General features: G+C 40.0%; 1 protein-coding gene across 2 annotated transcripts in view; it reads right to left on the reverse strand.

Moving 5' to 3' along the window:
• Positions 1-1,125: 1,125 nt before the first annotated feature.
• Positions 1,126-23,209, reverse strand: part of CWH43 (cell wall biogenesis 43 C-terminal homolog) — a 57,667-nt gene continuing 35,583 nt past the window's right edge. For both annotated transcript variants that reach the window (XM_025921981.2, XM_086705093.1), the window contains exons 11-16: positions 23,047-23,182; positions 21,251-21,400; positions 15,784-15,928; positions 10,952-11,013; positions 4,617-4,772; positions 1,126-1,390 (exon numbers count right to left, since the gene is read on the reverse strand). In XM_025921981.2, the coding sequence (XP_025777766.1) occupies positions 1,312-1,390; positions 4,617-4,772; positions 10,952-11,013; positions 15,784-15,928; positions 21,251-21,400; positions 23,047-23,182 (728 nt within the window). In that variant the 3' untranslated portion in view covers positions 1,126-1,311. The remainder of the gene's footprint in view (positions 1,391-4,616; positions 4,773-10,951; positions 11,014-15,783; positions 15,929-21,250; positions 21,401-23,046; positions 23,183-23,209) is intronic.

Here is a 23,209-nt window from a genome sequence, read left to right on the forward strand (position 1 = left end):
AGTTGGGTTTTTTAAAATATATTTTGCCACCCTATGTCTTTTGATCAGAGCATGGAGCATTTAGGCCACTTGTATGTGAAGTTCTAGCAGACAGGTGTGAACTTATTGCCATCTTATTGTTTTCTGATTGTTTTTGTAGTTCTTCTCTATTCCTTTCCTCCTCTTTTGCTCTCCTTCTTTGTGATTGATGAGTTTCTGTAGTGTTATGTTTGGTTTTCTTTCTCTTTATTTTTTGTGTCTATGTCATTGGTTTTGGGTTTGTGTTACCATGAGGTTCATATATAGCATCCTAAGTATATAGCAGTCTAAATTAAGTTGATGGTCATTTAAGTTCAAATGCATCCTTAAAAAAAAAAATTCTTGGGTATTCTACACATTCAGAAAAACTGCTCTAGTAATGAACTATTGACGTGATCCCTGAAAGTATCATGTAGATATATTTTAAAACCCGAGGGACATAATATTTTGAATATGGCAGTGTGCTCAGTACATGTTTACTAAATAGATGTAAGGAAGCCCCTTAGATTGTGACATAAAACCTCTGAATTTCTCTCTCATATTTTTTGATCTCTATCCCAAAAGATAAAACAAGATTTAGGGCCCTTTCCAGTCCTAAGATGAAATGTGCCCCCATGAACATTTAAATTACTATTCCCCACAGAGATGGTGCTGTTGGGCTGAATTCTCTCCATCACCTACCTGCTTGGTTCTAGGGAAGAAAATGCATTCTGTGGGACCTGTGTGCTGACAGCCGGGGCCTGACTGGAGATAACACCACAGTGTGTCATGTACAGCCATGAGAGAAAAGACAGATGATTCTATCATAGCTCCAGGAAGAACGGTGATGGGCATGCTTCTCCTGATGAGTCAACAACAGTTATATGGACACATTATTCTTCTAACAAGTAGACTTAATCGTTAAACATTTTTTTCCTTGCTTTGTCCCAGGAGGAAAATAAGTCTGGATTTAATGTTTGTAAGTAGTCCTTCTAGCTCATCAGTAAATCAATTTTTCTATTTTAAGCATTAAAAAGGTAAGGCATTTTTTATTCTTTTGTCTCTAGTAGTAAAACTTTCTTATATTACCCCACATTCTATATTTTATCAGAAATTTAAGAAAAGCAATTTGGAGAAATGCTTTTATTTAGTAAGATATTTAAATAAATTGATAGAATTTCCCACTGCATAAATACCATATTTTTTCAAAACTGAGGTTCTTTGTGTGTAGTTTCCCATTTTCATGCATCTCTCTTCTTATACACTTTTGTTTTCCACAGACTTGCTCAGTCAATGCACCCTGTTTTAAATAGGTCATAAAAAGTATTTGGGAGTACTCATATGAAAATGGTGATCGTTCTCATAATGGTGTCCTTCTTTATAGGATCCAAATCTAAAAAACAAAAACAAACAAAACAAACAAACAAAAAGACATGTAATTGACATGTAAAAACCATTCATGAAGGTACATTCTTATATAAAATTTCAACCATAATCTACTTTGGTTTTACTTACCTATCATAAAACCAAGAGAGATGTGATCAATTTACAAATCAGTAAATGAAGACATAAAAAAGGATTCATGCATATGGGAAAGGCAGACTAAAATTTTAACCTTTGAAGTCCTCTTTCCATGTATATGAATCATTCCAAAAGCACAACCGTTTAAGAATTATTAGCTGATAACATTGGCGGAAAATAAGCCTGGATTTTCTCTCTAGTGTTCAATTTGCAAAATATCCATTTTATGGATGAGGGGATCATGAAACCTGAAATGTTATTCGTGTTACATTAATGCATGTGCAATCTACTTGCAATTTCAACTTCTTAGTCTTCTACAGATGCTACAGAAGAACAGCTTACTTTACTGATGAATAATTAATTCTATAGCTCTTGTTGGTATGATGAAATATAAAAGGCACTAGAAAGGAACCTAAGACATGAGCAAATGAAGCCACTGACTTCCTTTTCTTCATCAGCAATCACAGCATCCAAATAACCTTCATAATACAGGAGATAGGAGGTCTGTTTAATTTGTCATCTCAAAACAATAATAAGGAACATTAAAATAGCACCTCTGATCTGCGATGACTAGAACTGAGTCCTAAGGAAGTAATCAAGGATGCACCCAAAGTTATAATTAGGAGTCCCCAGAAGACTTCTTATAATAATGAAAAGAATAAATGAGCAAAAACAACTCATTTGGTTAGCTATATTTGGTACATCCATATAATGGAATATTATGGAAGCATTTACAAATATTTTCAGAAGAATATATTGTTATGGAAGGAAGCTCATCATATAGTGTTTGGATGAAAAAAATCAGGTTAATACATAAAATGTCTATACAGACATATGCACATATACATATATGATTCATACATTTATAAAGTTGGGATAATTGTGTGATATATAGACATATATGCACATAAAAAGCAGAGATGTACCAAAACTATTACCAGTGATAACCTCTGAATTGCTCATCTCCCCAGTAGAACATAAGCTCCATAGGACAAAAATTTGGTCTTATTCACCATTTTGTCCTCAGTATCTAGCACCAGGCCTGGCCTCAGGCCTGGCAATGAGTACTTGTTGACTTAAAGAATGGGATTTTTGGTGAACTCAGTATTCGTTGACTTTATTTAATACATCTTCATATATATATATATATATATATATATATATATATATATGGAATTTTTAAATTAAGACACGCTTTCTACTTATGCTTCTGTTATTTTCATAATTAAACTGAGTGCGAAAACAGATCTAGCTCCCTTCACAGGTGGTTTGGATCAGTCTGCAGTTGTGATTAGCTAAAAATATTTTATTTGGACTTCTCCACACTCCTGATATATGAGAATAAGGAAACAGGGAGACCTTTTTCCTTCCTAGATTTTCTAGCTTCCATATAAGAAGCCACCTCAGTTGACAAAAGGAAGAAAACTTTCTATTTCACTTCTACCGCGACTACTATAAATATTACTGTTGCTATTGTATCTACTGCCTAATAAGCACTCACCATGCACTATTTTTTTTTCTAAACAATTTTATCGAAATGTGCCAAGAGCACACGGTCAGCGCAAATGTATGAACAGGAAAAAACCCACATGTATCACCATGCACTATTCTAAGAGCTCTAGGTGTCGGTCAGACCTCAAATAACCTTGGGAGGTAGGTGCTACGATTTTTCCCGTTTTGCAGGTGAGAAACTTGAGGCTTAGAGGGATTAGCCAACTTGCCTGCAGTTACCCAGCTGTTTCTGACAAAAGTGAGGATTGGAACCGGGTAGCTTGACCCCAGAGCCCATGCTGTTCATGAGCACATTCCACACACTAGGGATGAGATCAAACAGTAATGCAAGCAATCAAGACTTGGTTGTATGGAGCACCCAGGTGGCTCAGTCAGTTGAGAATACAACTTTTGATTTCCGCTCGGGTCATGATCTCATGGTCATGAGATCGAGCCCCACGTTGGGCTTTGCACTGGGTGTGGAGCCTGCTTGGGATTCTCTCTCTCTCTCCCTCTATCCTTGCCCCTCACTCTCTCTCTTAAAAAATAAATAAATAAATAAAAAATAAAAAAGACTTGACTGTAGCTCTTCTTACATGTGTTCCCTATACTTTGGTACAGTTTTTTCTTGTTGTAAGGAGAGACAAGGAAGAAAAAGAAAATGGATAAATTCCATCACCAACACCACACCCCCCCCCCCAGGCAAAAAAAATGAAGTCTGAGAAGTTTCCATAATGACTAGCTGGTAAAAGTAGTATATATATCAAATAATAATAACATATATAGATACGTTCTGGCTTTGGTTTTATGCAAACATTTCTTCTCATTATCTAGTCATAGGAAGAAAAAAGAGCACATACTCCAAAGCACATAGTTTGCTGCAAATAGATTTCTCAGATAACCTCTATTCAGAACTAAACAGAATCCAATATATTTCGCATGCTAGAATCTCTGTGGTGAAAACGAATTATCCACTCTCCGCAGGCTCAGTCTTAATTGTACGTCTGAATAACGGGGAACGATTTTGTAAAACTCAAAGCCGACACCACCAAGAGGTCCTGCTGAGTCGGTCTGGGTGGGGCTCTCCACGTGAGTGGCACATGCAGCCAGAGCTGAGAATCTCAGCAACCTAACGATGCTAACAGGCTTCCTCCCCAGTTGTTAGCTCTGTCACTCACTAGCTATGTACCCTAATGAAGTTACTTCATGTTCCTCAGCCTGAACTTACCTATAAAATGAGGACAACAAGAGTACCAACCCAAGGACGATTAGTTGAGGTACTACCCAAAGCACCTAGAACAGGGCCTGGGACACAGAACACTCACAGATTCGCTGTTGTGATGGTGTTGATGGTGATGGTGATGAAGAGGATGCCAATGTGATCTTTTTCACCTGAGCCTGAGACCATAACATGTTTCTCTATCCCAGAAATCAGGGACCATAACTTCAACTCAAGTGGGATAGTATCTTTTTTACCATGAGATCCCTTACCTGAATGAACCTCTAGAACCATACATAATTTGGAGCTCATTGTGAGATAGTATTTAGGTCTGTAAAGGGGATGTGGTGCCTCAACTGTAGTCAACAACATGAAAGAATTCACTCACCTAGGATTGAAATGAATTTCCTTAGGAACTGCCCTCTGGTCTGTGACTACTTTCTGGTTGTCTCTATAATTAATGGGGTCATCAGGGATCCTAAATTTGGCCATCTGAATTTCAGAGTCACTCAGTTCAGCACGGGAGATTCTTGCATAGCCCAATCTGTGGCAGAAATAGAAATGGTTTGCAAAGGTTTTATCACCAAATAGAAATCTGATGAGATCTAATAGATAACACCTGCATTATTAAGCCAGTTTCCCATTTATAACTCTACTCTGTACATCACTACAATTAGCTTGATTTATTACTCCAAATATTTATCAAAACATTGCTTTTACTATATAAATGAATAAGGAACATGCACCCAGGCTTAATTAACTAAACATACACTAATGAATATTCTGTCTCTACAAATTGCCTATCACACGATTACATTTTGCATCGAGAAAAGGAGTTCTCCACAATGACAGCAGCATATGCCTAAATTCTTTCTTACCTTTAAAATTCAAATATCACATGCATATTTTCATCCACATTTACAAGTCTAATAGAGAAGATTTTGTATGTCTGAAAAAAACTGCACATCCTGTTTTTGCTTAGAGCTGTCAGTTCTTCAGGAAATCAAAGCATTTTATAGGTATTATCCAAATAGTTACAGAGAAGCCCAGATGGAAACCATAAGCAACCAAGAATTCATTTTTATTTTATTTTATTTTATTTTATTTTATTTTATTTTATTTTATTTTATTTTATTTTATTTTATTTTATTTATATCTGGTCTCTCTAAAAAATACCTATCAGCTTCAGTTATTCACTTATTCGATGAACAAATATGTATCGAGTCCCTACTACATACAGGCATTGTTCCAGGTATTGGGGATAAACAGTGAACAAAACAAGGCCCTTGCCTTCATAGAGCTTTCGTTCTAGCTGAGGAGGACAGATTAAATATGTATGTGTACACTCTATCAGGTGGTGAAAAGGCCGAAGTCCCCTAGGGGACTAAGCAGAGTAAAGAGGACAGGGAATTCTCAGTGGCAGAGGCTGCTATCTTAGAGTAAATGCTCACAGCATATTGCTCTGATCGAGTGCCATTTGAGCAAAAGTTTGAATGAAGTAAAGGAGCAACCCCGTACAGATACTGGAGGATGGGCGCTCTAGGGAAAAGGCGGAGCAAATGCAAACAACCCGAAGGAGAATGTGCCTGGCTTTTTTGAGGGCCAGTTCCACAATGACCAGAGTGGAGTGCATAAGGGCAAACACCTTGGGGGTGAGTTTGCACGGGTGCTGGGGATAGTAGACGATACAACTTTCCTTACAGACCACTGGAAAGACTTCAGATATTTTTCCGACAGTGAGATGGCAATCCAAGGCATTCTGTGCAGAAATGCAGTGGCTACTGTGTAGAGGATAGACTCCAGGGAAAGGGTGGAAGAAGGGAGACCAGGTAGGAGGCCACTGCAATAATTTCGGTGAATGCTGGTGGGGGCTTGAGCCAGACTAGTAATAGGAGAAACATTTAAAACAAAACCCGTACCTACGTACAAAATAGAGACAGGAACCCAGAGCTGAGACAAGTAGAGGCAGCAAGTCTGCGCACCACGAAGGGTAAAAGGAGAGCCACGGCAGCATCGGAATGGGGTGGAAGCTGTCTGACAGGCTGACGTGTTTACTAAGCTCAGGTCCCAAATCCGTGCGGTACCCTGTAATTCTAGGTCACTCTGTCCAGTGAATCTAGGGTTTTTTATTGCTCAAATATCTAAGATCAACGTTCTAACTCCTTTCATGGACACTGCCTTCAAGGTCCTTCTAAAAGTCCTTGAAGATAAGGAACCTGACAACCAAATCATCTACTAAAACAAGGGATTTCTCATTGTCCATAAGTTTTTATTAAGTGCTTGACTGAGTGCAGATGATTGAGATAACGTTTACAGAATTGGTCTTATGGACAGAAACTGAAAAACAGTAATCCCTAACTTCATTAATTTGGGTATTTTTAAATTTTAAAATCCAGGATGGTTAACATACAGTGTAATATTAGTTTCAGGTGTACGATCTAGGGGTTCAACACTTACATACATCAGCCAAGGCTCATCATGACAAGTGCCCTCCTTAATCGCCATCACCTGTCTAGCCCATCCCCCCTCCCCCAGCCACTTCCCCTCTGGTGACCATCAGTTTGTTCTCGATAATTAAGAGTCTGTTTCTGGGACTGCCTTTCTCTCTTTTTTCTTTGCTTGTTTTTTATTTGTTTCTTAAATTCCACATAGGAGTGAAATCATATGGTATTTGTCTTTCTCGGCCCTCTAGCTCCATCCACATCATTGCAAATGGCAAATTTCATTCTTTTTATGGATGAATATTATTCCGTTGTGCATATACACCCCTTCTTTATCCATTCATCTATCAATGGACACTTGGGCTGCTTTCATAATTTGGCTATTATAAATAATGCTGCCGTAAATATAGGGATGCATGTATCCCTTTGAATTAGTGTTTTGTATTTTTTAGGTAAATATGATTACTGGATCGTAGGGTACTTACACTTTTAACTTTTTGAGGAGTCTCCATACTGTTTTCAGAGTGGCTGGAAACCAGTCTGCATTCCCAACAACAGTGCAAAAGGGTTCCTTTTTGTCTATCTTCTTGCCAACACTTGTTATTTCTTGTGTTTTTTCTTTTAGCCATTCTGATAGGTGTGAGGTGATCATTGTAGTTTTGATTTGCATTTCCCTGTTCATGAGTGATACTGAGTGTCTTTTCATGTGTCTGTTGGCCATCTGGATGTCTTCTTTGGAGAAATGTCTGTTCATTTCTTCTGCCCATTTTTAGTTGGATTATTTGTCTTTGGGGTATTGAGTTTTATAAGTTCTTTATATAATGTTTTGGATACTAACCCTTTATCAGATAAGTCGTTTGCAAGTATGTTCTATATCTTCTCCCATTCAGCAGGTTGCTTTTAGTTTTGATTGTTTCCTTTGCTGTGCAGAAGCTTTTTATTTTGCTTTTATTTCCCTTGCCTCAGGACACAAATCTAGAAAAATGTTGCTATGGCCAAAGTCAGATAAATTCCTGCCTGTGCTCTCTTCTAGGATTTTTATTGTTTCAGGTTTCATATTTAGGTCTTTCATCCATTTTGAATTTATTTTTGTGTATGGTATAAGAAAGTGGCCCAGTTTCATTCTTGTGCATGTCACTGTCCAGGTTTCTCAACACCATTTGTTGAAGAGACTGTCTGTTTCCCAATGGATATTCTTTCCTGTTTTGTTGAAGATCAATTGACCATATAGAGTTGCGGGTTCGTTTCTGGATTTCCTGTTGTGTTCCATCGATCTATGTGTCTGTTTTTGTGCCAGGACCATACTGTTTTGATCACTACAGCTTTGTAATATAACTTGAAGTCTGGAACTGTGACGCCTCCAGCTTTGTGTTTCTTTTTCAAAACTGCTTTGGCTATTTAGGGTCTTTTGTGGTTTCATATACATTTTAGGACTTTTTTGGTTTTAGTTCTGTTACATTTCCATCTGTTACAGACTAAATGTTTGTATCATCCCCTGAATTCACATGTCAAACTGTAATCCCCAATATAGCCCTATATGGAGATGGGGTTTCAAAGGAAGTAGTTAAGTTAAATGAGGTCACAGGGGGTGGGACCCTGATCCAATTGGACTCTCATTCTTTTAAGAAGAGACACCACACAGCACGTGTGCCCACTCTCTCTGTCTCCAGAACAGTGAGAAAATACATTTCTGTTGTTTAAGCCACCCAGCTATATTTAGCATATATGTGTAAATATTTATATATAAAAATCTGCTCCCTAACTCTTCCAAGGAAAGGTGATAAAGGTCTTGGGCCACAAGTATACATAGCCAAATGATTAGCTATTATGGGCACTGGTATTATAAACAGCACTTTTCCTTGGCAACTAACAATATTACAACTTCAATTTATACCTATTTCGGTCTATATCATAAACTGTTTTCTAGAAATTCCCATGAAAACAACCACTTTGATATGAATGTAAACAGAAACAATGTTTTCAATCTGATATACGTGTTACAAAACTAATACTTTAGCATCTCCCTCCCCCACCTTAACCCTTTGGAAACCCCAAAATAATAGTCAACCTGTCTGTCCTGCAGCCATGTGGGCATGTTCTGGGCCTCTTGGAGTTTCTGAGTTATTAGTGTAACCAGAATGATCCTGACATCTCAAGCATCTCCTTGTCTCACCCCAGTAAGCATATGAACCTGTAGAATTGCTCAGGACCTAATAAAGGTCACCATTATATTAAGTCAGGGCCAAAGTTCTTAGAGTCCACAGAACTTGTGACCTGCTGCCTTCCTCCCTGCCCATATACTCCCCTTACGTCTTCTCCCACCTCCATTTAGCTACACACACTCCAGCCCCACTAGCCTCACTTTTCTTTAGATACATCTGGCACTCTGTCTTTGGGCTTTTACACTAGCTAGTCCCTGGAGGGGTCTTCTCTCAGATAGCCACATGGTCCACTGCTTTAAATCTTAGCTCCAATGTCACCTTCTCAGTAAGACCTACCCAACCCCTACTTATAATGGCACCCCACCTCCATACTCTGGATGCTCTTTACCCTGCTCAATGTTTCCCCACCACACTTATCACTTCCTAAAATACAACATCATGAAATTATTGTGTTTCTTTCTCCTGCCAGGGTACAGATCTTTCTCTGTCTTATTTACTACTTATACCCCTGGTGTTCTGCATACATTATGTTCCACCAATACTTGTTGAATGACAAATAAGGTGAAGAACAGTTGGACATAATGGTTTGCTTTCACCAGACTATGACTCATAACTGAACAAGCCATGTCTCCAACGGGAGAGAAGCTGACCCTGTGATTCTGTATCACCCCTACAAGGCAACTGTTTTCTTTCATAAATGTGGACCACAGATCTTAGAATGTTACTTAGGGGTGATCAGTTCAACATCGCCCCTAACTTCACCAGGTAGCCAATGCCAGGACACCTCTGGGTGATGAAGTGCTCTGTGCGGAGGAGGGTCAAAGGCCCAGGGAGGCCCATTCATAGAAGCCCACACCAGAGTTCCCAGCACTTTCCCAAGGAGGGTAGTTAGGGGCCTCGGGCCAAATATCTCCAAACAGATTGTGTACTAGCAGGAGAGAGCTGTGAGCTTCGGGGACTGTCTCCAGCATGTTCCCTCCACTGAAGAACCCTGTAAGTGGAGGGACCTGTGAATCGATCCGCTGTCCACAGGATCTGTCCCCACTTACCTCTCTCATGTCACCTCCCATCTCTCTCTATTCTAGCCACGCTGGCCTCCTCACTGTTGGCAACCAACACCAGTTATGCGCCACTCAAACTTTTGTACCTGCTCTTCCCTTTGCTGGCAGTGCTCGTCACAGGATAAACGCAGGTGACCTTCCTCATGTCTTCCAGGCTGCTGCCCACCCTAAAGATCACACCACAGCCACCCCTCAGCCTGCACGCTCCATCCCCATCCTTCTTACCTGGCCTCACTCATCTTTTCGTCACATTTACCACCACCTGCCCTTCTCTTTCTTAGGTGCTTACCTTCTGTCTCCTTCCACTGGAATGTAAGCTGTATGGTAGTCAAGGGTTCTGTTTGGTTCCCATGACAGCCTCACTGCTTAGAACAATGCCTGGCACGTAACAGGCATTTAATAAATACTTGTTGAATAAATGAGTGAATCCAAGAATAAATGACTAGTCCCTTTTTTGGTATTAAAACTGCTTCAGCTTCTTTAAAGGAAATACTACTTTCAAAACGGATTTACAAAGTTACATATTTGAATTTTAAGATCCTACAAGTATATTATTTTGGAATATACATACCCTAATATATGCATATGTGGATAGTATTCACTTTTTGATATGGGGTGATTTTTTTAAAAATATAACTTACCTAGAGATCTCACCACAATATAGTAGTGATTCCAACAAGTGAGTCAACCTATCCCAAATTACATGATTAGAACTTGGCAAAGCTGGAATTCAACTTATTCCATGGTCCATGATGTTCCCACCATGCATACAGTCAAAACTGGGAGCATTCCTAACATGTGTTAATATGTGTTTCTCATGCTTAATAACTTACACAGTATCCTTTTTATACAATCAAGCTTAATTTACTCTGTCATTTATTCTTTCTTATATCATTAGACCATGCCTTGAAAAAATGGTTAAACCGTGTAACTAGCCAAATCAATGTGCATAAAAAGTCACAAAATGACGTCTGTAAAGTTTTTTCCTTCCAGGATAGACCCAAAAGATCGCAGTCGTAAGAGATAATAAAACAACAACAGTCAAAAACCTATGCTCACCTGATCAGCCCTCGATACATAATATATTCACACCATCTGTCTCGATCTGTGCTGTCAATATCCTACATAAAGAACAGAGAAGAGAATGTTTAAAGCATAAAAAACAGTGCTCTATTCTGAATTGCCAAGGAAATGTGTGAAGGACAGTAATAAATATGCTTTTGTGCATGCTGTTTTCTCTGCCTCACTCCTAATGATCTGTCAAGGTCCAAATTATTTATTCACCCTAGAGACATTCCTGGAGCACCTACTGGGTGCCCATCTAGGCCCTCTACTGGGTGCTGGGGGCACAAAGGTGAAGGTGGTCTACAGAGAGGGTCAGGCAGGTAAATCAGCAATACAGACACTGGCTTCCTATGGCTTTCCACGTCCTTCATCCCAAGCAGAATTTACCGCATCCTCATCGTTCATGCCCTGCAGTACTTTATACACAACAGCTACACCATTCTGGACAGTTATTTGTTTCTAGGTCTCCACCCTCCCCTTCCTGAGCGGAGGGACCCTTCATCACGTTGCCGCCCTGGTACTTAGCACGAAGCCTGGCATTCGGCAGGAGCTCAATCTGTGTTTGTTAAATTGAATCATTGGAAATAAACACATTTGGGGAGTAACCATGAGTCTTCTAGATGTTGAAAGCTTAAGACCGGTGTTATTTTTCATCAGAGAAGCAGAACATAAACATATTCTTTTTCCGTAATGTGGTGGGAAACTAAATATGGAGCTTTTATACTGAACAAATTTCCATCTCCTTCTTTTTAAAAATCCTATCAATAAAAAATATACGTCACCTTTGATCATTTCTCAATTTTACTATTAAAATTTAACTTAAAATATGTTTTTAAATCACTAAAAGAAAACACATTTATTACCTATTTCTTCATTTTTTTTCATAAGCTTAATGGTGAACACATAGATGCTTGTTAATCTTTACTATTATTTATATGCCACACTCAACCCATTTACATGCCTTTGCATACATGGAAAAAATTATACTACAGTTTAAAAGTTAAACTTTAAAATGTTAATGATGAAAAAAGCAAGTAAAATTGAAAGAGTACTGTTTGGTTTGCCTTGGAAAGAAATAAAAATTTAGTCATTCAGCTGTATATACTGGGAACCATAAACTATGAATATGTTTAACTGTCATGTTTTTTATTAGATTTTTAAAAAGATGCTGTCAAATTTTAAGACTGCAGAATTCAAATTCTCATTTCTTAAAGAGAAAAATCTGTTCATCCAAGCATTTATGATTAAAACTCCTCTCCGCATTAATAAACTTCCTAATAGAAAAAGCTATATGAGAATTCACTGCCAGTCTTGACACAGCTTTTGACCATGATAGTGGTAACCAACAGAGGATTAAATAAAAATCAAATAAAATGCCTCTTCCTTAACACCATCCATATCCCTTACACACACACACACACACACACACACACACACACACTATACGAATTCCTTCTCTTATTAGGACGCAATTGTTTCTTAGACTTGCCCAATATGGTCATCTAACATTCTTTTATACTTTATAGACTATGTACTCACACGTTTATCTTATCTGATTTTATGCGTACAGCCAGATGCACATAGTACATATACATATACAGAGCTCCCACTTCCTGAGTGCCCCCTACATACAAGGTTGAGGGCCCTGCAGACATTATCTTATATTTCATCCTCATATCCACCCTGTGATACAACAGATATTACTCTCACCACTTTACAGATGTGGCCACGGAGGCCTGGAAATTTTAAATAGCTTGCCCCCAGGTCACACAGCTGGTAAATGAGGCACCTGTTGGGCTAGTGAGACCACATGGAGAGAGAGGCCCAGCCATTGACCAGCACCAAAGCCCCAGGCATGTGAATGGGACCATCTTCGAACCCAGGACACAGCCACCAGCTGACTACACGAGTGAACCCAGGCAAGAACAGAAAACCCACAGAATCAAAGGAGTCTTAAACTACTGTTGTTTTAAGCCACGAAGGTTTGAAGTGGTTTGTTACACAGCGCTAAGTAACCGATACGGCCTCTGACTCCACACGTATCAGGATTTCCTTTTTTTCTTCTGACCTCTCTTTAATCTCTCTTCTGAAATAATCTCCCTGGGGCACCTGGGTGGCTCAGTCGGTTGAGCTGGGGTCATGATCTTGCAGTTTGTGAGTTCAAGCCCCACATCGGGCTTGCTGCTGTGGGCTTGTCAGTGCAGAGCCCTCTTCGGATCCTGTCCCCCTCTCTCTGCCCTTCCCCCACTTGCGCACTCCCCAAAATAAATACATCTTTGATAATCTCCCTTCTCTTCTCTCACCATCATCCCCATGATAGCTACATCAGTGTTTATTTATTTTAGAGAAAGAGAGAGAGAGACAGACAGAATGCAAGCAGGGGAAGGGCAGAGAGAGAGGGAGACACAGAATCGGAAGCAGGCTCCAGGTTCTGAGCTATCAGCACAGAGCCCAACAAGGGGCTCGAACTCAGGGACTGCAAGATCATGACCTGAGCTGAAGTCAGACACCTAACCGACTGAGCCACCCAGGCACCCTGATAGTCACATTAAATGCAACTTTATCAGAGGTTCTCTTTGGCCTTCCTTTTACACTTCTCTAACTTAGTAGCCGTATCATCCACTTCCAAGGCTTCCACGATTACCTAGATGGTGGCAGTTCCTTAATCTATTTTCTAGTCCTGACTGTTCTCCTCAATTCCAAATCCATATATCCAGCTGCCTGTTGGACATCTCCATGAATATCCCACAGATGCCTTGAGTTAGCCTAGAGCTAAATTTATTATCATCTTTGCAAAGCTCTTCTTCCTTCAGTATTCTCTTTAATAATGTCACCATCATAAACCCTCTGACCAAAGCCAAAATCATGGGTCTATCTTGACTCCACTTCCTGCTTTATCCATTGTCACAGAGATTCACTCATCTCCCCGATATCTGACTGTCTTTTTCCCCAGCTTGTAGTATTTTTAGCTGCTGGGTGTATCAGCAAGATTTAAGAGTGTACCTCCTGACTTCTTATACATCCAGTCAATGAAATGTAAGTACGGTGTTGGAAGTCAGTTTCCTGGAATTTGCACTCTTAGCCCCTTCTTAATCCCTTCCTCTATCTTGCTAGCTAGAACATGGATGCTGCCATCGTGGACCATGAGGCAAATTTGGAAATAGAAACCTTGTAAAGTGATGCCACAGGATAGAAGGAACACATTCCTGAAACCATGGAGTGCACCAGGACTGGATCACCTGCCCAGAATTTTACATAAAGAAATACAGTAGTAAAAAATATTTTTAAAAAATTTAAGGGGCACCTGGGTGGCTCAGTCAGTTAAGCATCCGACCTTAGCTCAGGTCATGATCTCACGGTTGTTGAGTACAAGCCTCGCATCAGGCTCTCTGCTGACAGCTCAGAGCCTGGAGCCTGCTTCAGATTCTGCGTCTCTCTCTCTCTCTGTCCCTCCCTTGCTCAGGCTTTGTCTCTCTCTCTCTCAAAAATAAATTTAAATATTAAAAAAATAAATAAATAAGGGGTGCCTGAGTGGCTCAGTTGGTTAAGCATCTGACTTCGGCTCAGGTCATGATCTCACAGTTCGTGAGTTTGAGCCCCACATCAGTCTCTATGCTGACAGCAGGGAGCCTGGAGCCTGCTTCGGATTCTGGGTCTCCCTCTCTCTCTGCCCCTCCCCTGCTTGTGCACGTTTTTATCTCTCTCTCTCTCTCTCTCTCTCTCTCAAAAATAAACATCAAAAAAAATTTTTAAACATGTTTAGACAAATAAAAATTAAAAAAAAGAAATACAGTTCTCTGCTATTTAAGCCACAGTAGAAACCCTATTCATACTATGCTCTTTCTCATGTCTTTCCAAGCACTTGGTAAAATAGGTAAGCTTTTTTTTCTGCAAATATCTCAAGAAGATGAAGTTGAAAACAAAAGGTAAAGGACCAAGAAATCTACACAGGACTTAATGGAATATAACAATTATATTTCTCATTATAAGTCACTGCATTTATTAGCATTCTAGTGTATGTATGTCTCAAGGATTTGATTTGTGTGTCAGTTCCCCAGAGCATGATTATATCTGGGTACACTGACAAATTCAGGTTTTGGACCCAAACAGGTAAGGACTAAATTCAGTTAGTGAGGCCCTATATGGCTGATCAGCCAGCCTCTCTATATATTTCATTCTATCTTTTACACTCAACATCATAATTAACTTGCATAATGTGTCAGATTATAGTTCCTAAACATGGCTACGATAACCCACTTTCCATATGGTATGCTTATAATGTGACTTTGATTCTCCTCCCATGGAGATGATGGGATTTCTGTTTCTCCTCCTTGAATGTGAGCAGGCTTCTGATGATGGCAGAGGTCACACTATGTAACTCAAGGCTAGGCCATACAAGGCAATACAACTTCTTCCTGGTTCTCTTTGAAACACACTCTGAGAACCCAGCCATCTGCAGGGAGGAAGCCCAAGTTAGCCCATGGAGAGAAACCAGGACCCCGCACCCAAAGCCTGAACTGGGCTCCTGGTCAAGAGCCAACAGCAACTTGCCCCCTGTGAGTCATCTGCAAAGTGGATCCTCCAGTCCTCAGTTGAGCCACATCTCTGTATGAAGCACAGATAGACTATGCCCTCCCAGCCCTGTCCAAACTGCAGATCTGTGAGCAACCGAGGACTGCTGCTGTTTAAAGCCCCTATGTTTCTTGGTTTTCTACGCAGCAGTATATAATCAGAATACATATTAAATTGTTGCACTGGGGTTTTTTTTAACGTGAAGAAGAAACATTTTAGTTAGGAAATCAGAAATCCTATTAAGATTATGTTACCTTCACATTGCCGTGTTCAATGAGCTGTGTATAATCCCTGGAACCAGGTGCTGAAGTGATATATCCCAGAAATATCACTTGATTAGAGCTGCTTTTCAGTAGTTTTGAAACAGCAATAGCCTGAAGTTTCCTGTCAAGGTCATCTCTAAAATGCAAAAAAAAAAATGTACTTCTTAAAAAAATGTACTTCGTCATTGTACTTGCAAGACCATTTTTTAAAAGTACTAGGTATCTAAGTTCCCAAAGAGGATCTTCAAACAGTACACAACCCGAGTGATTCCTACTTGGGCAAATGACTGAATGTTATGCCAGTGAACAAGACAGAGACCCAGTGCTTCAGCTGGGTAGGCTGACAGACTTTGGACTAAGATCATGATCTCTCCCCACAAACTAGTTGGAGTCAAGTTGATTTAAATACCTATTCTAAAATAGCATTTGCTCAACTTTTCGTCAGAAGAAGTTATGTCAGTAATCTGAGACCTGATCACCAGTATTACAGCTAAAGACTAGTAGGTAATAATAATAATAATAATAATAATAATAATAATAAAATAGAATTTAAAAAGAGCGAGAAGTACTGGTAAGAGAGAGAATCCTAACACTCACAGAGCACACCAGGCTTATGTAACCTACTCAGCTCCATCAACTGAACACTTACTAAAAGCCTCCCGAGTTTCTCCTGGTCAAATCCTGGCTAAACATGAGGCTTCTATTAGTCTAAGCACTGCTGATGTGTAGCTGAGATAATTAGGTAGGTACATCATGCTTTTGAGGGTTTTACAGTTGGTCTGTTTGGGGAAAAATAGGGATATCATATTTGACATGATCCAGCCAGGAAACCTGAAACCACTCTAGGTGTTTCAAACAGGGTGAATTTAATATAGGAAACTGGTTACCTAGCTGATAGGAAGCAAAACAGGAATCAGTGAGGCAACCAGAGTTTAGCAACCAGTACCACTTGTTGGGCTAGAGGGACAACAATAGGAGATGATATTCCCAGTGTCTGCAAGCCAGCCATGGAGGAGGCAGCCCAGAGGTTGCTGGGGCTATCTAAGGAGGAGTTAGAGTCACAGGAGAGACTCAGCTGCAGCCAGAAACAATACAGAAAGCAGAGAGAGAGAATGAGAAACACCTCTTCTTCTCTCCTCCTCCTGCTCTCCAGCCTTGCACTAATGTCTTCCATTAGCTAAACCTACCCAGCAGCCAGAAGGCAACAGACTCTGGGAAATGTGGTTCCCTGTGATGTGTAGCCAAGAGGGACACGAGCCAGGAATGGATCCAAGAGCAAATAGGCAGCAGAACCAACACAGGCATTTATAGAGAAAAGTAGCTAATAAATGACTGTTCAGTAAAAAAACAGACAAAAAACAGTGACAAAGGCAGACAGACATCACCAAGTACTGAGAATATTGGAGAAACCTCATTGATGTAGGAAGGTAGGATCTGAAGGCAGAACTAAGCTTAGATAAGAATGTATAGACAGCTGAGTACCATTCAAAGATGCCTTAAGAAATAGAAGAGTGAAAAGAATGACCATTTATTAAATATCTTTGATACTGAATATTCACAATAACTGAGAGGCAGGCATTAGCTCTATTTTTTCTTTTTTTATATATTAAATATAATTTATTTTCAAATTGGTGTCCATACAACACCCAGTGCTCATCATTAGCTCTATTTTTAAATGAGATTAAGTAACACGCCTATGGTTATTTTCCAACTGCCCTGTCTGGATCTGTTCTCAGTCCTCCTCTGTGCCCTGAGAAGCTAACCCAGGCAGATTTCATGTCCTGGGCTCCCTTTTTTGCTGATTTCCAGTTAGGTTTCGTCAACTACAGGCACCAGTAGGAGATAAAAAGGAGAGAGAAGTTGTGGTATTTCTTCCCCATTAGCTGCATTCTTTTTGCCTGTGGCCCCTCTTCCTGAATACTATAGTATCTCTTATCTCTTCTTTTGATCCTTCCAGCCTCTTGGTAAATAGTCCCTTATTTAGGTCTGCAGTGAATTCTGTTCCTTCTGATACACACAACTGGGATTCAAATCTGGTCTAAAGAATTCCAAGGTCACTGTACCATAGATAGTGTTTTCATACAAATATATTAGCAATATATTGGAAAATAATCTATGAATTTGGTTTCATATTTTCTCAGTCGATAAATTTTATCCAGTGACGATAATAAAAATAAATAGTGTATGTATGAGTATAAAGAAAGGAGAGGAAAGGAGACAGGGGAGAGAGAGGAGAGAGCAAGAGAGAGAACACATTTTATATTTCCTTATCAGTTAATATGTGATCAGCCCCAAAACCCTATACTGTGGGCTGGAAAAAATAATTTCATCCCATTCAGAAATAAAAGGACTGGAACTCACTGAGGTTATGTTACAGCAGGACCAAAAGTATAACTACAGACTACCGGTTCTGCACTCTTTCTTCTTTGTACATTTATGATGTTGCAGAAAACAAAGTGGTGATGGACTGGTGGCTCAGTTAATTACATAAAATAACATTGATTTTAGTTATGGTGTATACCTAAATGCTTCTAAGGAATGCTGCTATTTCCTATTTATTGGTTGTAATGAGGTATTTGTGTAGTCAATAATTTTAAAAATCCTGTTGAATCAGCTAACAACATGCATAAGCATTCCATAATTCATTCCTAATATGACTTCGTGTTTATATGCCATAATCAGTAGAGAACGAAATCTCTAAATATTTACTCACAGTAAGAATTTTGTATCTAGTATTGTAGAAAACAAAGGCAAATGAAAATATGTAATGATGGCTTCACAAATCCTTCAGTGTATGAGTGTCTTCACGTCACCTGTTGGAAGGCTACAGGGTTCATGGACAGGGCTTCTAAGGAGTGACACAGAACTGTGGCTCTAAGGGGAAAGACTGCAACTAGCACTGTGCCTGGGACACGGCAGATGCTTGATCTGCGTTTGATGAATGAATTCTTTTTTTAGCTGCCCAACAGACCTTACATTTAGGGTTATCTGATTTGGTTTAATAACAATGGCCAGTATTAATGGAGCACTTGCTGTATTCATGTAGTTTGCATGAGATAATATTTAATTCTCACAAGAACCCTATAATGGATTATTGCCCCTGATTTACAAATGAGAAAACTGATGCCCAAGGTGATTAAATAACCTGGTGAAGGATACACCTTCAGTTAGTACTCAAACCAGATTGTCTGATTCCAAGCTCTGGAATTTCATGCTTTTAACCACTCAAACACACCGCCTCCCTCCCTGGTGCTACATGTCCGCAGTAAATGTTAGCTAGCTTTGTCACTGCTGTCATTGTCATTGTATATATGTGTGTGTGTGTGTGTATTATTAAATCAAGTGAGTAAGTGAGAACATGTGAAAGGTGTGGTTTTGATTAGAGAGCTTTAAATATGCACTTAATACAGGGCGCCTGGAAGGCTCAGTTGGTTAAGCGGTTAAACATCTAACTCTTGGTTTTGGCTCAGGTCATGATCTCACAGTTTGTGGGTTCAAACCCCAAGTTTGGCTCTGTGCTGACAGTGCAGAACCTGCATGGGATTCTCTCTGTTTCTCCCTCTCTCTGCCCCCCCCCCCCACTTACACAACTACTCTCTCTCTCTCTCTCTCTCTCTCTCTCTGCCCCTCTCCCCTGCTAGGGCTTGCTCTCTCTCGAAGTTTAAAAAAAAATTTTTTTTAAATATGTAGTTAATAGAAAGTTAGAAAAGGTAATCCTTTCCTCCTCTTTTCCAAACACATTCTGAGGGCTATCTTTAGTCTTCTCTTTCAAGTCTATTCTTTACATGTTGGAGGTTGGAGGGGGTTGAAGAGGGCAAGGGGGAAAAGCAAAGGAAAAATGGGAAGGACTTTATTCAACTGTTTCTCAGGTTAAGACCTTGCAACTTTAATCATAAAAGTGCTATTTTTTAAAAGCTAAACCCAGGGCAATTTAAGGTCAGTGGAATGATTTTGGAATGCCTGTGCTTGCTACATGAAAATTATTGAGAGAAACAGAGGCATTTCTTCAAATAGCTTTCTAAAGAGACATGGACCATCATCTGTATCATCTGTCCTCTGAACACCCTTTTTATTTCTAAGACAAGCAAGAGTCTGGTGAGTGAATGGTTCACATAATTACATTTGGATGGTTTGTTTATATTGCTAAGTCTGATTTCGTTCAGAAAATATTCAAATATACCTTCACAGAGCCACATGATGCTGTGAGAAAAAAGCGAGGTAACAGGAAAATAAAGGTAGCAGACACATTAGTTTTGTTTAGGTGAAACTTATAGTACAACCATGTTGTTCTAATGTACTGTATGTCACTTCAAAGCTCAGTGGCCTCTTGTCATGAACGTGGATAGGACCTATATGCCCTGTATTATAGTACTTTATGTTACCGTTTTCAATTATTATTACAGAATGTTTAGTATGGCAGAGTACAAATTATATACTTTTATCTTTGCTTTTATATTACATTGTTAGCATCATTCATAATTTATTCAGTACTAAGTCACTGGTTGTAAATGTTATCCTTTGGGGATAAAATTCATTCCCCATTCCTCATGTCTCCTTATAGAAGGACTTGCTTAGAAAACCATGTCTGGCCTCTATCTCCCACCTTTTACACTTGGGGAAAACTTTCCTAACTAGTTGAGTTTGGCAGAATTAACTGGGCATGCTTGTCTCAAGTCTTTCCTCCCTCTTCTCCTTGGAGCCTGCCAGTTTGCAGACGGGGTATTTCTGGGATATTCTCTCTACCAAGAGGAGAGTTTGACAAGGCAGACACTGCACCTGCTGGTGGGTCGGCTGCTTTGGGGCAGTTTCATGTATTATTGGCGGATGAATTAGCAGGTCCACATAGACACAACTAAGCCACGCCATCCACATAAGTTTATCAGAATTAAGAGATACTTTGATGTCCCTGCCAAATTCCTCTACCTGCCCATCAGTGGACTCTGAAAACATGAGGAAAACAGAGTATCATTTAGTACCCTCAAATCCTAACAGTACTTCCAACTGTAATAATCCTGTAGGAAAAGAATATTTCATTTTTCTGTAGTCCGGTTTACCACATGGTCCCAAGTACATGCAGGCTCTGAGTTAGGTCTACCTAATGCCTCATTGGGTGACACTCTCAGACTAGTCATCTAACCTCTCTCAGTTCACAGTCTTTATCTGTAAAATGGGGCTATAATGGTACTAACATTATACAGAGTAAAGACTAAATGCAATAATGTACTTAGCACAGCACCTGCTCGGCCATTGCTGGCTAACACAGCCATCATTGCTGCCCCGTACCATCTCTAAGGACCACCCACAAATGTTTTATGCTTCATTTTTTAAAACCAGCTACATAAGGAAAAATACTTTGGGAGGAAAAAAAAAAAGAAAAGTCACTGCGTTGAAATCAAAGTAACGTACTAATAATATTTCTTGGCATTTGTGTACTATTAGAAAGACCAAAGAAACCCACTCATGATTCCCAAAGTGTGTCACGACAAAATCCACCAGTTTGTCCGAGATGTTAACAGTCATTGTTATAGCTGGTGCGATCTCGCCCTCTGGTGATGGAAGAAGGTGGTGCTCTGACTTCACAATTGGGTATCGGGACAAAACCATAATCCTGCATTGGAATGAAAAGAAACATGTGCATCATTATTGGTCCCACCATATCATGGAGACAGGACTAAGCACATGTGTTAAAAAGGGATGTGCTCAAAGTACTAATATGGCTGTCTGAGACAATACATTGCATCTCTGCTATTTAGCATGTCTCTTTATGTCGCTAAGCACAATGCCATCAACTCTGTTTTATTAAATACTATGGAGACACAAAAAGGGCAGAGTTAGCAATACACAAAATCTATTTTCCTTAAATTGTTACTCTGGCAACATATGTGCATAAATAGTTCTAATATTAATCAACACATTTGGGAATGTACAATCTTGCCAGCAAGGACACAAAGTAACAATTTACAAAATTAGGAATTATAAACTGTCCAATAAAGATATGAAAACATGTTCTACCTCACTCTAAGTCAAAGAACTATATATAAAAAGGATGAGCAGAGCTCAGATCTCAGCCAGGTCTCTTCCCTGGTCCCTGGCTGCATGCACTCTCTCTGGCCCCTCATGGAGCCCCTCCAACAGGATGACCTCTACAGTGATGTCACCTGAATCTGTGCACATGTCCAGCTTATCCTGTCCCACTTGGCCCTCCACGCTGCACAGAACATCCTACTAGATGTCACTTGACTGTCCAGAGGCATCTCAAATTTAGCACGATCTGTCTGCTCTGCCTAGTTGTCCCCGTCCCATTAAACAACAACATGTCCTATCAGGTATTTGGGTAACAAACATAGATGTTGTCTTTTATCACTTCCTGGCCCCTGACATCTAAACCATCAGTAAGTCCTGTCAGCTCTGTTCCAAAGTAGGTCTTAAATTTGCCCACCCCCCTTCTCCCCATGACCACGGCTCCTACTGTCATCTCTCACCTGTGCTAGTGCACCTACCTCATCACCTGTCTCCCTGCTCGCTCCCATCCTTGCCCCCAACAAGCTGTTCTAGGAACAGCTAGAAGGATCTTTTTGAAATGTAAATCAGATCAGATGGCTCCCATTTAAAACGCAGCCAATGGCTTCCCATCAAAATTGAATTCCTCAGTCCCCAGCATGGATTATGTGACTTTCTAAGATCAGGGGCCTGCCCTTGACCTCATCTCTTACTGGTTCCCCCTCAGTCCCCACATTCAGGCCCACCAAGCCTAACCCTGCCTCAAGTCTTTGCACTGGCAGTTCCCTCAGCACTGCCCACGGCTAGGTCCTGGGTCCTCCTCATGGTGAGGTCTGCAAAGAGACCTTCCTGACCATCCCTCAGCATCCCCTGCCCCTCCTACCCAGTCATGTTCCTTTTCTACATAGCACTTATCACGATTTCAAATTCCTATTTATTTCCATGTGTACATATTGATTTTCTGTTTCTTCACACCAGAATGTAAGCCCTGTGAGGACAGCATCCAGGTCAGACACGCTTAGCTAACCCTCAGCTCCTACACTGAATGGTTTATAATGCTGAAGAACTGAAAATATCCAGCAGCTGGGCCACCATGAAAAACAATCACGGAATATGCTATCTTCAGCACCTTCTCTTCCCTCCCAGGAAGCACCCCTAAGGCATATTCATAGGACAAAGGAATGAGAACATCAACCTTCCGCTCCAAGCCCAAGCTTCCTGGTCTTCAGGGCTGTGTTCCCAAAGTACACTCACCCCCACGTGTGATCCCTTGTGCTTGGGCCAAAGTCGGTATAGAAACCCAACTTCTCCCCTAGCCACATGGTTAAGTCATTGTTCCCAATATAGGGCTTAGAAGCATCACTCTCCAAAATTGTTATGAAATCTGCACCTATTCAGAAAAAAAAAAAAAAGCATG

Source organism: Puma concolor, chromosome B1, assembly GCF_028749965.1.
Source record: "Puma concolor isolate L17-30 chromosome B1, mPumCon1.1.hap2, whole genome shotgun sequence".
Classification (NCBI taxonomy): domain Eukaryota; kingdom Metazoa; phylum Chordata; class Mammalia; order Carnivora; family Felidae; genus Puma; species Puma concolor.